The sequence below is a fragment of the Carassius carassius genome, chromosome 1, assembly GCF_963082965.1.
Source record: "Carassius carassius chromosome 1, fCarCar2.1, whole genome shotgun sequence".
NCBI lineage: Eukaryota > Metazoa > Chordata > Actinopteri > Cypriniformes > Cyprinidae > Carassius > Carassius carassius.
In genome coordinates this window covers 18536277-18552684 of record NC_081755.1, presented here as the reverse complement: position 1 = coordinate 18552684, position 16408 = coordinate 18536277, and the positions used below count along the sequence as shown (strand labels likewise).

The 16408-nt window shown below is 38.5% G+C and overlaps 2 protein-coding genes across 2 annotated transcripts; one reads left to right on the top strand and one right to left on the bottom strand.

The window, feature by feature from the left end:
• Positions 1-38: 38 nt before the first annotated feature.
• On the top strand, positions 39-1600 carry LOC132140961 (NHP2-like protein 1). The gene is made up of 4 exons (XM_059550073.1): positions 39-213; positions 682-802; positions 909-1255; positions 1286-1600. The coding sequence occupies exons 1-3, from the start codon at positions 211-213 to the stop codon at positions 1169-1171; spliced, it is 387 nt and encodes a 128-aa protein (XP_059406056.1). The 5' UTR covers positions 39-210; the 3' UTR covers positions 1172-1255; positions 1286-1600.
• A 153-nt stretch (positions 1601-1753) lies between these two features.
• On the bottom strand, positions 1754-15566 carry LOC132140870 (kelch-like protein 20). The gene is made up of 11 exons (XM_059549914.1): positions 15548-15566; positions 14317-14603; positions 11219-11545; positions 10450-10593; positions 8994-9180; positions 8533-8679; positions 6851-6979; positions 6273-6449; positions 3233-3379; positions 2988-3153; positions 1754-2837 (listed from the first exon to the last, which is right to left on the bottom strand). Exons 2-11 carry the CDS (start codon positions 14584-14586, stop codon positions 2666-2668), a joined length of 1866 nt encoding a protein of 621 aa, XP_059405897.1. The 5' UTR covers positions 14587-14603; positions 15548-15566; the 3' UTR covers positions 1754-2665.
• Between the last annotated feature and the right edge of the window lie 842 nt (positions 15567-16408).

Genomic DNA, 16408 nt, shown 5'->3' with positions numbered 1-16408 from the left:
AACTTTTGTTCTCGCGGTCTCGTTTTGATGACGTACGCACGTCGACGCTCCAGCTACACGAGGAAGTTCGCTGTTCGACCGTGTTCGACTCACGAATCACGATCCGTTTAAACTCCGCAGCGGTCCGCTTGTCCTCCGTGAAGCACACGCCGAGAGGACCACTTGCGTTTATTTCTACAGACATCTGTAACGTTACAGCAGTTTTCAGACATGGTACATATGTTTTTCATAATGACAGTTCTTTACTAACATTAGCGGTATGAATGCGTGCGGTGCTTATGTCTATCCGTTTAACACGTGCTGCTGTTTGCTTTTGTATGGTTGGTTTTTATGGGATGGTTTTACACGCATAGTTAAAACTTCGTGGTGGTTAAAAGTTGTTTTCGTGGTTTACAATGTCTTTGTGAAAAACTCGTGCCGTTTCATTAATGTATCTCAGTAAATCAACGCACGTGACATGGTTTACAGCAGCCTCTGGTTTGTTTAGAGCCACATGTTTTCATAAGATATTAATGTAGGACATCAGGGTTTTTTTAGTCCCGTTTTCATGTATAATAATTTCAAATAACGTTATTTGTAGCAGACACAACTGTTGGGATTCGTAGAGGCACATGTTTATATATTAATTCATGCTTATAGTCTTTGTCTTAATAAATGCTTGTCTCTCTTTCTCTCTCTCAGACTGAATCAGACGTGAATCCTAAAGCTTATCCTCTGGCGGATGCCACTCTCTCCAAAACCATCCTGGACCTGGTTCAGCAAGCGGCCAATTACAAACAACTGAGAAAAGGGGCCAATGAAGGTAGCTAAACGTACTAGAAACTATCATTGCAGACAAATCAGAACTAAGTCTGGCTTGCTAAACTTTTTTTTTTTTGTGTGTGTGTGTGTGTGTGGATTTGTTCCAGCCACTAAAACCCTGAACCGTGGCATCGCGGAGTTCATCGTGATGGCTGCCGATGCCGAACCTCTGGAGATCATCCTTCATCTGCCTCTGCTGTGTGAGGACAAGAACGTCCCATACGTGTTTGTGCGCTCCAAGCAGGCGTTGGGGCGCGCGTGTGGGGTGTCCCGGCCCGTCATCGCCACCTCCGTCACCATCAAGGAAGGCTCTCAGCTCAAGCCTCAGATTCAGTCAGTGCAGATGGCCATCGAGAGACTGCTGGTCTGACAACTCTTCCCCAGTCTTGATGTGTCCCTCGCTTGCCCCATACATTTTAACTATGAATTGTTCTGTTTATCTTAAGTTTAAAGTGTTCACTTTCTCTTTTTGCCACTGGACGAGCACTTGTACATTTATGTTAAGGAAAGAAAAATGTAGTAACTACTTTTCAATTTTTTTATGAGAATTAAGTTTGGCATGGTGGAACATTTAAAATAATAGTTATGAAGTTATATATGCCGATCATTGTACAGATTTGTAATAAAACATCAACTCCAGGATACATATGTGCTGCATCTGTTTATAAAAGGGTAATTATATTATAATTACGCATTTCACTAGTGATTGTATGTTAAAGATTGTGCTGACCTCAACACTACTGTCTGTAGAAATAATGTTTCAGTATTGGGATCATATCACAAGTATATTTTGAGTTGTATTTATGTAAAAACTCAGTTTTTAATATGAACCATAAACTTATATGCATCATATGCATGAACTGGATCATTTATTTTCTTCCATTTTAATTCAAAGTCTTCGCTAAAGAAGTCTTTAAGAAAACCAAACAAATAACGAGTCGAGCAAAGATGGTAAGATTTAAGCTGTGACTCATGTTTATTCTTCATAATGTGGATGATCAAGGTGAACACATTGCATTGTGGGATACAGTACCTAGCGCATGGCTCAGCTGTATTTGAAATATTTTGGCAAATGCAGAGGTTATTTGGGTTTAAGTACATGGCACAATATGAAGAATAATTATGGATTTAAAGGGATAGTTCACCCTAAACTAAAACTATGTCATCATTTACAAGTTGTAGTAAAGCTATATGATTTAATCTGTTAAAAACAAAAGATCATTTGAAGAATGTTGGTAACCAAACAGTTTCTAGTCCCCATTGACCTCCATAATATGAGTCTTTTTCTCCATACAATGGGACCTCAAACTGGTTTAACAAAAGAAAAACTCCTACACGACTCGAAGGTAAGTAAATGATGACAATTGTAATTTTTGGATAAACAATCTCTTTTAAACATGTTTCAGTTTATCTGCTAGTTACTCCATAAAAATCGCTCAATACAACAAAAAGCTTCTAATAAATACAAAATTCACCATACAAAAATTACAATACATTTCACTACAGCACTGTTAGAAAACAAACAAGTACTTGTACAAGTCACAATAGCGAGGTGCTCAGCGCATGAAAGGAACCCTGTACGTCACAAACATCACATTGAACCGATACTGTGGAGACTCACACACACGCACACACACTTAGGATCACCACAGATATCATCAATGCAACCAGCCTCACACTGAGGAAGAGGGTCGGACTGGAGAAAGAGTAGCTTATGACACGAGTATCTTCTGAAGACCATCCAGCATCTGGGTCAGACCTTTTCCGTTCCTTCAACCAGCTCTCGTGGAGCGGGACGCTCTGAAAGCTGCCCCCTGGCCTTGTATCCCGGGCCGGCAGTGATGCGGGTGGAGCCCCGGTGCTCTCAGTCCACAGGAAACTCCGTCTCCAAGGCAGTCCCGGGACGGCTGCCTGCGTGAGTGTCCTTGCGGAGCTGCAGCGAGACGCAGCTCAGCCAGCTGCGGCTGGTGGGCATTTCTCCGATTATCTCCCATCTGTCCGACTCGTCACAGTACCGCTCTATCGTGTCATGATACCTGCAGGGGAGGTCCGTTCAAGTCAGAAACACTCGTGCAGGTCTCAGACTAAGCAGGACCCTATGACTTACACAATGGAATGAAGTAAACTTAAAGGGAAAAAAACTTGAGTTCAAATGGATGTCATAGGGGCTCTAGTCTATCTCTCACCTGTCCCATCCCTCCTCTCCTCCTAAAACGTAAATCTTCCCGTCCACCACCGCTACGCCGGGTCGATAGCGTCTCTCCCTCATGGGAGCACACATGGTCCACTTGTTGGTTTTGGGGTCGTAGCACTCCACCTTATCCGTGTTCTCGGTGGAAGCATGCCAGCCGCCTAGAGAGGAACAATGGTGATCCCCTGCTCTACAGGATAAGACTCAAACCGCTGAAGAAATAAAAGCCTCCATATTCACCAATGACGTAGATCTTGCCCTTCAGGATACAGGCAGCAGATCCAGAGCGGGCGATCTGCATGGGCGCCACCTCACTCCACACGCTTGTTTTAGGGTTGTACACTTGCGCCAAGTTTGTGCCGTCGCCATCCTCTAAAACAGCGCCTCCTGTGGTTTCAGAAGGGAAAATTTCAAAGCCCTTGGAAAAAATTCTGCAAAAAGGGCAATTATTACCTAATTGCATGATGCAGAGTACAAACACATCAGTAAAAACTTTACATCATGTACAGTTTATCACAAAATAAAAATACAGTGTCAAATTATACATAGGTATTAGTGTTAAAGGGTTAGTTTGCCCAATTTGCAAAATTATGTCATTAATAACTCACCCTCATGTTGTTCCAAACCCGTAAGACCGTTTATTTTTGGAACACAGTTTAGATTTTAGATATTTTAGATTTAGTCCGAGAGCTCTCAGTCCCTCCATTGAAGCTGTGTGTACGGTCTACTGTCCATGTCAAGAAAGGTAAAAAAAACATCATCAAAGTAGTCCATGTGACATCAGATGGTCATTTAGAATTTTTTGAAGCATCGAAAATACATTTTGGTCCAAAAATAGCAAAAACTACGACTTTATTCAGCATTGTCTTCTCTTCCGTGTCTGTTGTGAGAGAGGGTTCAAAACAAAGCAGTTTGTCATATCCGGTTCGCGAACAAATCATTTTTAACCGGATCTTTTTTAAACAGTTCACCAAATCGAACTGAATCGTTTTAAACGGTTCGCGTCTCCAATACGCATTAATCCACAAATGACTTAAGCCGTTAAATTTTTTAATGTGGCTGACACTCCCTCTGAGTTAAAACAAACCAATATCCAGGCGGAAAGGAAGTCGACCGGAAGTTGAAGTCGGCCGCGTGCCACCATCTTTTAGCAGAACTTCACTTGCGTTAGCATCCCATTGACTCCCATTCATTTTGGCGTCACTTTGACAGCGAATAACTTTACATCTGAGGCGTTTAAAGACTTCGTTTGTCCATTATTTATTTCTAAAGATACACTTTATAGGTGCACTCCCCGCTCAAGCTCGCCGTCTCTGCAAGATTAACGATGGCAGTTTGCATGCACAGCTACTAGAAGATTTACATCTGTCAGACAGGTTGCTGACGTCATCAAGCTTAGTTTGAGTCTGCGCGCCAGAAACGGAAGTGCTAAAATTCGCTAAAAATGGGCTTCACTTGTCTCAATTGAGTTCCAATGGGGTCGCTGTGTCCATTTCTTTTACTGTCTATGCCAATATCCCAGAGTAATTAATTTACTCAAACAGTACACTGACTGAACTGCTGTGAAGAGAGAACTGAAGATGAACACCGAGCCGAGCCAGATAATGACTCGTTCACGAGTCAAGAACCGTTTCTGTCAGACGCGTCCGATTCGAGAACCGAGGAGCTGATGATACTGCGCATGTGTGATTCAGCGTGAAGCAAACCGACACACAGCACGTCTGAACTGAACTGATTCTGTGCTAATGTTATGAGCGCAGGTAATCCGAAGGCTTGAATCAAGGGCAATCATCGCAAATGACGCCATTACGTCGAGCGCAAAAGAACCGGTGAACCGTTTTCTTCAACCGTTTTATTGAATCGAACTGTCAGAAAGAACTACTGGTGATCCGAAAACCAATGCAACCGATTCTTGACTCGTGAACGAGTCAATCGTTCGTTCGTTATCTGGCTCGGCTCGGTGTTTATCTTCAGTTCTCTCTTCACAGCAGTTCAGTCAGTGTACTGTTTGAGTACATCAATTACTCCGGGATATTGGTTTGTTTTAACTCAGAGGGAGTGTCAGCCACATTAAAAAAAGTTAACAGCTTAAGTCATTTGTGGATTAATGCGTATTAAAGATCCGAACCGTTTAAAACGATTCAGTTCGATTTGGTGAACTGGTTAAAAAAGATCCGGTTACATCAAATGATTCGTTTGCGAACCGTATATCACAAACTGCTTTGTTTTGAACTCTCTCACAACAGACACGGAAGAGAAGACAATGGTGAATAAAGTCGTAGTTTTTGCTATTTTTGGACCAAAATGTATTTCCGATGCTTCAAAATATTCTAACTGACCCTCTGATGTCACATGGACTACTTTGATGATGTTTTTCTTACCTTTCTGTACATGGACAGTATACCGTACACACAGTTTCAATGGAGGGACTGAGAGCTCTCAGACTAAATCTAAAATATCTTAAACTGTGTTCTGAAGATGAACGGAGGTCTTACTGGTTTGGAACGACATGAGGGTGAGTTATTAATGACATAATTTTGATTTTTGGGCGAACTAACCCTTTAATGCACTTATCAAAAAAAAATTACGTCAAAAGTTTTCAAAATGTATAGGAGTGGAAAAGTATGTTCAATTACTGAATTCAACATCAAAGAACTTTATAAATAAACTTTCCTCAAAATCTGTCTTTTTTGTCTCTGTTTTGAAAGTAAAACACCTACATATGCAGCAAAAAAACCCTAGGTTATGTATTTTCGACAGCCACTGGCCATTATTCTGATCCAGAAAACAGAAACAGGCATAAAAGTGTCTTGAGAATCATTCATACATGTGAAAATCAGCTGATAATTGAACCAAGAGTTGTAAGCAGACTCAGAGGAAGATAGGAACTGTCTTTGTGCAGTTTTTCTGGTGATAAAGGGAAAATACAATACTTTTTTTCACCAAAAATCGGAGAAATGTTAATATTTATCAAGAAAGTGTGACGTAAATCAGGCACTATTTTTGTAATAAGCACCAAAAATGAGTAAGCAAAATATATTGACTGTTATTGTTATCAATCATTCAGATTTGTATTCTATATTTAAATAGCATGATAATTTTGCTCTACTAGCATTGATTGGGAGTGTTATCAGCTCACATTACAGACATTTATACTCTATATTGACATTATTTTCTTTGGTAAACAAAATCAGGGCACATGCTGTCCTTATAGTTGTATTCAACCTGGAATATTCAGGAATCAAACTGTCTGGAGCTTACGTTGGAGTAAACCTGTTACCTGTAACATAGAGCAATCCATCCAGCGCCACCACAGCCGGACTGGTGACCGCCATCTTGACCGATTTCATAAACTGCCACATGTTTGTCTGTGGATTATAACACTCAACAGAGTCCAGTCGAGAACGGCCTTCCCAGCCGCCCACAGCGAACACATACCCATCCAGCATCACCAACCCTGAAAAACAGAGCAACGCTCTTGTAGATAGAAACAAGAGGGTCTTGTTTGTTTCCAAACAACAGTGTGGGTTGAAATGCCGCGTTCCATCCCAAGCTGGATGTGGGACAGTCCTACTTAATTCTGGCCATGAAAGCATTAATTTGTTGAAAATGATGTGAAAATAAAATAGCACTGCTATCATTAGCTCTTCAGGTGTTTTACAGCCAACAAAAACTTCTTCTTGCAACCAAATTGAGGAGAATTGTTCAAAAGGTGTGTGAACTGAGGAGATCTGTTACCTGGAAACATTTGATGAATAGTTTTATTGTGTAACTGACTCATTGGAAACCCATCTTGTGGAGCGCAGCATAAACCACCTGCTCTTTTGTAATCGTTTATATGAACTTGGTGGCCATTACCTAATTCTGATCGCGCTACGTTCATGGGTGCCATCTCTGACCAGGAGTCAAAGCAGGGGTCATAGCGCCACATCTCTCGACTGGCCGAGCCGTCTGGAAACTCACCGCCAGCCAAATACAGCATGGAGCCTGAATAAACACAAACACAGTTCACCAGACCAAGAAAAATATGTCTTATTTCTGACCACTGACACTTAAAGGCTTGGTAAACTTGTTTACATTTTAAAAGTGTGGGGTCAGTAAGATTTTTATAATTTTTTTTAAATAACACTAGAAAGTTTAGATTTTCTAATAAATGCTGTATAATTAAATGCTGAAACCTCAGCTGCACATCAGAAAATTTACATTTTAAAATACATTTAAATAGAAAACAGTTCATTTAAATTATTATATAGAGTTTTACTTTTACTGTATTTCTGATCAAGTTAATGGAGTTTTGGCAAGCATAAAATACCTTTTCAAAACCAAAAACATTACAGACTGCTAATTTTTGAACAATATTGTAAATCTCATGATATTTAAGTATTTACTTGAAAACGGTTTCATAATTTTCCGCGCAAGTAAAATAAAGTACAAATTATATTTAAAACAGCCAAGATGTTTTCACATTAATAACACATCAATTATAAGGATAATATATATTAATGTTCATTTGTATTATCCAATATAACAATACGGCTGGGCAATATAGCCAAAAGAAATAAAAAAAAATCATCACAATAAACATTTTTATATCAGTCGACATCAATAATTATCACAATAAATTAATTTTTTTTATTTCTTTTAGGTTTAAAGGCAGATTTTTGCTCCTAAGTGAAAGTTATAGAAACCAGACCATTAATTATGGTTTTAAACATCACTTTATGTAAAGTCAAGTCACCTTTATTTATATAGCGCTTTAAACAAAATACATTGGGTCAAAGCAACTGAACAACATTCATTAGGAAAACAGTGTGTCAATAATGCAAAATGACAGGAAAAGGCAGAAACATGACGCCACGCTTTTGAATTCTTGACACTTTGACACCAGTCATTCTTCCTTAAATATCTTGATCAAACAATAAATTTCTTAGTTCTTGCGTGTTCTGTTATGTGATATTGTTTCAAATCATTATCACAAACAGTAACATCTATAATTGTCACAACCCCACTGTTATATGGAGAAACTAGTGCTGTCAATTGATAAAAAAAAAGGATAAACTACTTTTTAATTGCACTGGGTGAAACATAATTACTCGTACTGTTTGACCATTGGTCTTCCATAATAGCATGCTTTTAGATCATGATAACCGCAGTTAAAACCACACATATCACATCAATACAATGGTACAAATATAACTAAATGGATTCTATATGCATGACAAACACTCATCAGCAATTATATTCCATTACTTCTTTAATACATTGGATACATGTCTACATTACTAATATAATACAATACAATCCCCCCCAATAATTAGAAATCGCTAAACCATTTTCTCAAATATTGCCTATTCGAGAGAGAGAGAGAGAGAGAGAGAGAGAGAGAGAGACAGAGAGAGAGAAAGAGAAAGAGAAAGAGAAATGGGGAAATTAGGGGAAGGGGTATAAAATAGGATTGGGCCCTAGTTATCAACTAAAAACATAATTGAGCGACTGACTGAGTTGAATGTCACACATTATTACACCCTTAACACACTCACCAGACGCCACCAAGCCGTGTTTGCTGACAGCGAAGGGCAGGCAGGCCAGACTCTTCCACTGGCTGGTGAGGGGATCGAAACTCTCCACGCTGCGCAGCACAACCTTATCATCCTCTCCTCCTACAGTCACAATCACCTCAGCCGTGCCTGACGGAGACAAACACAGCAGCCACTGGATGATCACAGTCATCAAGACACTGATGCACCTCACCTCAGGATCGAGAGAATGTCAAGAGCTTTAATTTGGTTTTGTTTATGTATATTTTTTTTGACTCTCAAAGCCGTGATTCCAATCCACTTCCATAAGTAATGATGAGTAAATAAACCCATAAAATAATATTTGTTTTTATTTGAATCGCTCAGCTGTCAAACTTCATTTAGCTCATCCTGTCTGTTTGTAAAAGTGCCCATGAGGCATGTATAAGTTGTTATAGCAGGACAGGTTTAGGGACTGCGGTCACCTGTTGCGCGTCGAGGTCGTGCTCGGGGGCTGTACAGCTCTCCTCTTCGGTCCTGCAGCAGTAAATAGTCCTTGGCTTCAGAGATCAGCTTCTGGCACTTGAGCGATTCCTTCACAACGTCCAGAGTCTCGATGACGTCGTGAATGTAGTACGGACTGATGAGGGGCAGCCTGATGTGCTCCACAACCTACGGATGGGAGAGGCGTTTAATCAGCTGAAACAAGTGTCTCCACTGTTCAATCTGAAAAGTGTATCTATTTAAATTACATTAACAAATACTCGACTATCATTAAATTACAATGTGATATTTTAGTAAATATTTTAGTTTTGTTTGTTTTATAGAGAGCCTGGATAATAAATTACTATGAAACTTCAATCCAGCGTTTACTCAATAGAATACTGTATCCCATAATGCAATGCGTTTGAATTTTGTTTTCATTTCCTATGTGACGAATGAAGCAGAAGCAATATCATTAATTAAAATCTGTTTAACATATACCTAAAGTGATTGTCTCCCTTCAGAACCCTTAAGTTTAAACAACTTAATATGGATTACTTTTATGATGGGTTTATGAACTTTTTGAAGCAGCAATGTTTTGGTTGCATAAACATTCAATGGAGAGACAGAAATCTCTGAGCTTTTATTATTTGTGTTACGAAGTGTTTTAAAGTCTTATGGTTTTGAAGTGACAGGAGGGTGAGTGTAACAGAATTTCGATTTTTGAGTGAACTGTCCCTTTAAACCAAATCATGAGTAATAGCGAAAATGACACATGTCTTGGCAAATGCTACTAATTACAACTTAAAATCAGTCCTTTAAATTCCCATGAGATTTGCAATAAGCTTTTCTCAAGAGCTTTAATTAAGGTCTAGTCTTTAAATAACTGCATAGCAACAAAGAAATCCGACCCCATCCAATCAAGGCTAGATTTATGTTTCTCGCACACCCTTGTGAAGTGACTGTTCTCTTCATAATCACAGCCTGGACGGAGCACATGACCCGTCACAGGCTTACTTCATCAAAACACATAAAGGCAGCTAATCCCAGACATCTGCTGGAGCTCTATCCCTGACACATGAGAGGAACCCAAACCACCCGCTCAACTGAGATCATGATACAAACCTGCCTCAGAAACACGACTCAAAAAACACCAATATGCTTCTTAAAGATAACCAATAAAGATGCCACAAAGTGTGACGTCATGTTTTGTCTGAAGAAAGTTTGCGCGCTCAAAGTCTAGAGTAACTGTTAAAGTAATATGAAAAATAACCATGGTTTAAACATGGCATTTGTAGTAAAACTGTGGGTATACAAATGATAATCAATACGCCAAAAAAACACAGTTACTAGACTTTTACTACAATAAAACCATGGATAATATTCATAAGGGTTACTAAAAGTAGAAGAGACTCGATCCACTGGTGAACGAAGATGTAAATCTGGTTTATGACTGACCTTCTCAAAGCTCTGTCTGCGTGAGGGGTTCTTCTCCAGCCACACAACGGCCGCCTCAAACACCGTCTCCTCTTTCGGCACGTTCAGATGGTCACTGGAAATGATCTCAGTCAGTTTATCGGCACAAAGAGACAGAAACTCCTCCTGATGAGGCCAAACAGAAGAGAAAGAAGACATACATTTATAGGATAATGGACTCTTTAAAAAATAAATAAATAAAGGACAATTAGTATCCTCGTGATGTCAACCATTGTTCGCTCTATGCAACAGAAGGATAATAAATATTCTGGAACGTCTGCAAACAGAATTACAGAGGCTCAGGGAAATAATGCCAGCAAAATAAACCAAAAAAGCCCCCTAAATTCAAAATGCCCCAGCTCAATTGAACTAAAATCATTATGAAGGTGAAAATGAGTCGGTTATGATATTAATACAATACAATTTTTTTTAAACATTGTTTTTTTGGCAGTACATAATAACTAATACTTTTAAATTGCATTCAGTGATACAAAAGGGTGTTTTGGGCAATTTTATGTCTCAGGGTTTGAACAAATAGTTTGTGAAACAAACAAAAAATGTTTTTTTTCCATTTATCATATTACACACGTTTTTCTTTTTTTGCACTTTCTGTGCTGATTTTAAGGGTAATGAACTTAAATAAGGTACAAATGTGTGTCTGTTGCTGGAAAAGTTCATTTTTGACCCTGACAAGGACCAGCTGTGGTAACTGAGCTCATCTAGAGCGTGACACTCCTCTGGTCGAGTTCACCTGTTGGCAAACGGTGCTGAAGTGCTGCTGGATGTACTCCATGCTGCGTCGCTCCAGCTCTCGGCACGAGTGCGCCTCGGCGAAGCAGTGAATGCCCACACAGTTCATCTCGTCCATCTGGCGCTCCATGAACCTGCAGCAGGCCTCCCGCACCGCCATCACGTCCAGCAGATTAGCGGCCGCCAGGAGCGCCTGCACGTTAGCCTTGGAGAGCACCACCTCCGCCGTGTAGGCGTAGCTCACCAGCATCCCGATCATCTGCGGCTCCACTCCATTGATGGCCACTCGCTCCTGACGAGACTCCATCAGGTCGCTGGAGAACATGGCCTGCGCCAACAAAACACCACAACCTTAACCACTTATCCACGAAGAACAGTTTAAAGGTATATTAACCATTTAACAGAAACAATAACGGAAGACATTTAAACTTTACTCTTCTATACAAGCAGAAATCTCAAATTCAGATTTGCTTTTTAGGTTTTGTTGCATTATTAGATTAATATACAATACCAGTCAAATGTTTTCGAACACTAAGATTTTTTGTTTGTTTATATGTTTATCAAATTTATTTGATCCAAAGTACAGTGAAAACAGTACAAAAATGTCCCATTTAAATATATATTTTAAAATGTAATTTATTCCTTTGATCAAAGCTAAATTTTCAGCATTACTCTTTCTTTAGAAGTCTTTCTAACATGCTGATTTGCTGTTCAAGAAACATTTATTATCATTATTATTAACAATATTTCAAACAGCTTTTTTGGGGGGGGGGGGGTTCTTTGATGATCATAAAGATCAGCATTTATCTGAAATAAAAAGCTATTGTAACATTATACACCACACCATAAGTCCATAGTAATAAGTAAATTAATATTACTAAATTCTATTTCAGATAAATGCTGTTCTTCTGAACTTTCTATTCATCAAATAAAGCTGAAAAATACTCGGCTGTTTTCAACATAATAATAAAAAAAAAATTTTAAGCAGAAAATCTGAATATTAGAAGGATTTTTGAATGATCATGTGACTGGAGTAATAATGCCAAAAATTCAGTAAATGGTAAAAATACTGTTTGTTTTTTTTTTTTTTGCTGTACCTTGGATCAAATAAATGTAAGCTTAGTGAGCAGAAGAGGAAAACAAAAAACACAAAAAATCTTACTTTTCAAATACTTTTGACTGGCAGTGTATTTTATTTAATGGTAATAATGTTCAGTTACATCCACTGATATATAATATATAATATTTAAATGTATATATATATAATTAAAAAAAATATCGCCTTTAATCTATTCTCAAAGTTGGGTTGGGAGCAGGGTCTATACTAAGCAAGCTATGATGACTTTCACCTTGATATTTTATATAAACGACTGGCTGAGGTCAGCCTAAAAAGATGCTCAGGACAGTTGACAGGCCACTGCTGCGCATCGTCACGAAAGCTGATCTTTTTCACGTGTTTTTAAGCCTTACCGCTTGTCGATTTAACCATTAAAGCATCCAAAAACAAGACGCGGAAAAGCTGAACAGAGTAACGTTAACTGGTTACTCGCTCGCTGTGTTCGGTGCGCACGAGAGAGATCGAGAGCCGTGTATCACGGACAACGACACTGAACCGAGCTCTCTTCTTCGAAGTTTTCCTCGAAGTCCCTCCTGCACCTGAACGAACAAATATAAACCGCGGTTTGAACAAACAAAAAGATGTGAAAGAGCCCAATTCAGCTCCGCGGTGTTCTGGTGTTCAGGGCTCACGCAGAGAAAGGCGTCTCAAAACACTTCAACACCGAATTTACTTATTTTTGCTCTTGTGCCGACAAATACATACAAAATATGTCAAAATACCCGCCTTGGAAATTATGCTCGAAAAACTGTCAGTTATTTCTTAAGTAAAGGTAAACAGTTGAGGAAAAAATGGGATGTGTATTATATTGGATGCGTTCATCGTCTCTTAAAGTGACCGCGTCTAATTTAGCTACTGGCTGCTGTAATGTTAATCCAAGAAAATGAAAATGAAAATCACTCACTGCTCTTGACTGAATTACTTTGTAGTTTTAACAGTCAAACCAAAAATTATTCAGACACCAGATATAATTTTTGATATATATATAAATATATAGCAAAACTGTAATAATGTGAGAAATGTTGAAGGTGTCTGAATAAATGTAGGTTTGATTGTATATTTCATTTTTACATTGAAGACTATCCAGTGCTATTTTACATTTAATTATTTGGTTTCTGTACCTTGACACCTACAAACTTGAAACTTGAACTTAAACATTGTGTAAATAGCACAAATAAATAAAAATGAACGAACATACAAATTCAACTATTTTTTTTTTACTATACTGTTCAACCTTCACCGGGGCCCCGCTGACCCCAGCTACGGCCCTCACGCCTGTTTCACACATACTCCCGTCTGCAGACCGTGTGCGTTACATATGTGGTGCAGCACGGACTCGATGTGCTTTCACACGGGACGCGTTTGCAGTTCGCTACTCGGTACGTAAACGATCGCTGCACTGCTGCAGACGCAACGCTCCTGGAACGCAACTGGAATCCATTAACATGGGTGCGTAAAAAAATATGCAACGTATACGCACTGCAGACGGAGTATGTGTGAAACAGGCGTAAGGTTGTTTGCACCTTGTGCAATGTGGAATTAGTTTACAGCTTTTTCAAGCACTTTGTGATGCATTTTGGAAACAGGAGATGAGCCCATTTTCTAATGCACCACCTAGCTTGATAAACCCCTTCTCAAAGACTTACTGTTTGTCAGTTTTATTTGGGTAACACACATATTCTGAATGCCTTCGGCAGAATTCGAATGAGCCATTTTAATCTAAATTAATCTAGATTAATTTCAAGATCACAGTGAGATTAATCTAGATTTAAAAAATTAATCTATGCCCACCTCTAATATATATATATATAAAGGATGCTTCAGGCACTTTTTCAAGGTTTTGAACAAATAGCTTGTAAAACAGAGACTATTACCTGGGACTATGATGTAAACTTGCTACTTGGGAAAACTAAATTATATGAAAATGTACATTGAGGACGAATCCTACTAGGCAGCCTTTCGACAGAAACAATGACTATCACCTGAAAATAAGAGCTGAAGGAGGCCAGTACGATACGGTGGCAGGGAAACTCCTGCCCTCCGCAGCACAGAGTCACATCACAGAAAGCGTTATTGAGCCGTAGGCTGTTCAAGCCTTCCAGCACTTTGTTGGGATGCCGCGCTTCCACAAACACATAGTCTTCACTGTCCAGAGAGGACAAGGGGAGAGCAGGGTCCTCCACACAGGGAGACGGAGGGAGCGTGGAGCTGGACGGAGACGTGGCCAGCAGATTCACAGCCATAGTTTCCATCTCAACACTCAGTCAGGCTGACGAAACAACAGAGAAGAGCGTAAAGATCACACCAGATTTCCAGCAGTGTGACATACTGTAACTACATCATATGAAACTACTTCAAACAGCTGTTTTTCATTTGTGTATAATACATATGCATACAGTTTTTTTGACCTCATATCATTCGAAGGGGTGAATGGAATTTGGTCTCTAAATAAATAAATAAGCATGCATTTTATCCCCAAAAAAATCATAATGTTAAATAGAAAAATTCTAAGACCATATTTTGTGTCAAGGAAAATATAGTATGTTAGTACATAAGTAAACATATGGTAATGAATTGTTATTTTTCTCGTCGTAACAACAATTTCTACATATTCTCATAGTAATGATAATTAAACATTCTAATATTAAACTCATTCGAATATAAATAATTAAAGAATGTCTACATGTAATATACATGATAAAATACATTAACATGCAACTTCACTAAAATAATCTAAATATATACAGCAAGTATAAATACAAATATATACAGCAAGTATAATATTAAACACATTAATGTCGGAATTTGTTTTTTAAATAAAATCAATCAAACACGCATAAACAACCTGTCATCTGAAATCAAATAAGAATTCAGTTCAGTTCAAATCATTCCTGTTTTTCAGGTTTATCCTTACGATACTATAAAGGAATGGTTACAATGGTTAATGATGTTGTTGTTGTTGTGGTGTAAATATAACGATTATTAGATATCCAAACGTCAAAGAAGCTGTATAGTAAAATAAAACACGTAAGGGAGGAGCTGACTGATTATTAATGCATTTAACAGCATGTGTCTGCAATAATCCACACGAACAATGAGTGACAACAGAGCCGCTGGAAGCGGTAATGACACACATCCGATAACAAAGCAGTATGATCTTACCAAAAAACATGTCTGAGTTAATATCGCAGCTCAAATTCTTCATATCTTCACCTGCACAACTGTTTATGAAGAGTCGTGACGCCATGTCTTCTTCTGTAAAACTGAACTGAAGCGCAGGAGTGAAAAAGATGAACCAGCAGCGCCACCCGTCGATCCGGAGGTACACTGAAGGCGCCCCCTGTGGCTGCTCCCAGGACAGGTCTTAAACCCCGCCCTTTTCATGTAATGTAACGGGACATGAGACAAACTAAATAATTACATTACACTTCAAATATTGTTTATTACAATGTTTTTTTGTTTTTTTTTTCATGTAGTTTTAAGTTCGAGTGCTCGTTTTTTAAATACGTTTGGTTCAGTTTAGTTTTTAATTAAAAAGGGGGTGCTCACTACATTTCAAACTGAAAAACAAAACTGAGACTAACTTGTCATTAAAGATTGGAAATGAGTTACAGCCAGATACATTTTTATTATATTTTATATTATTTCAGATAAAGAGGTCTGGACAGAGTTTGAATATTTGCATATGTGGATGTGGAATTTTGCAAGAAGCAATTTCAGATTGACTACATAAAGCTGTTTTCTTTTAGATTGTTCCCTACCTCTAAAGAAAGATCCTTTTGTGGCCACAAGTTAAATCCTTTCTGTGTTTTATCAATAAAGGGCTTGGTAATTAAGAGTACCTCGTTTTATCTTTCTGATCCTTAACAATTAAAACTCCTAGATAACATTTTTTTTCTTTTTTCACTGGGATATTATGGACAAAGGATTCATTATTCAGTCTTTAATGGGCACAAGTTCACACTTTTGAATATTTAAGGCATAAACCCACAGCTTTTGAAAATTAATCGATAATATTTATAGCGAGTGGAATCTGCCTATCATCTTTTTTTTTTAAAGGGGGTTGTGTCGTCA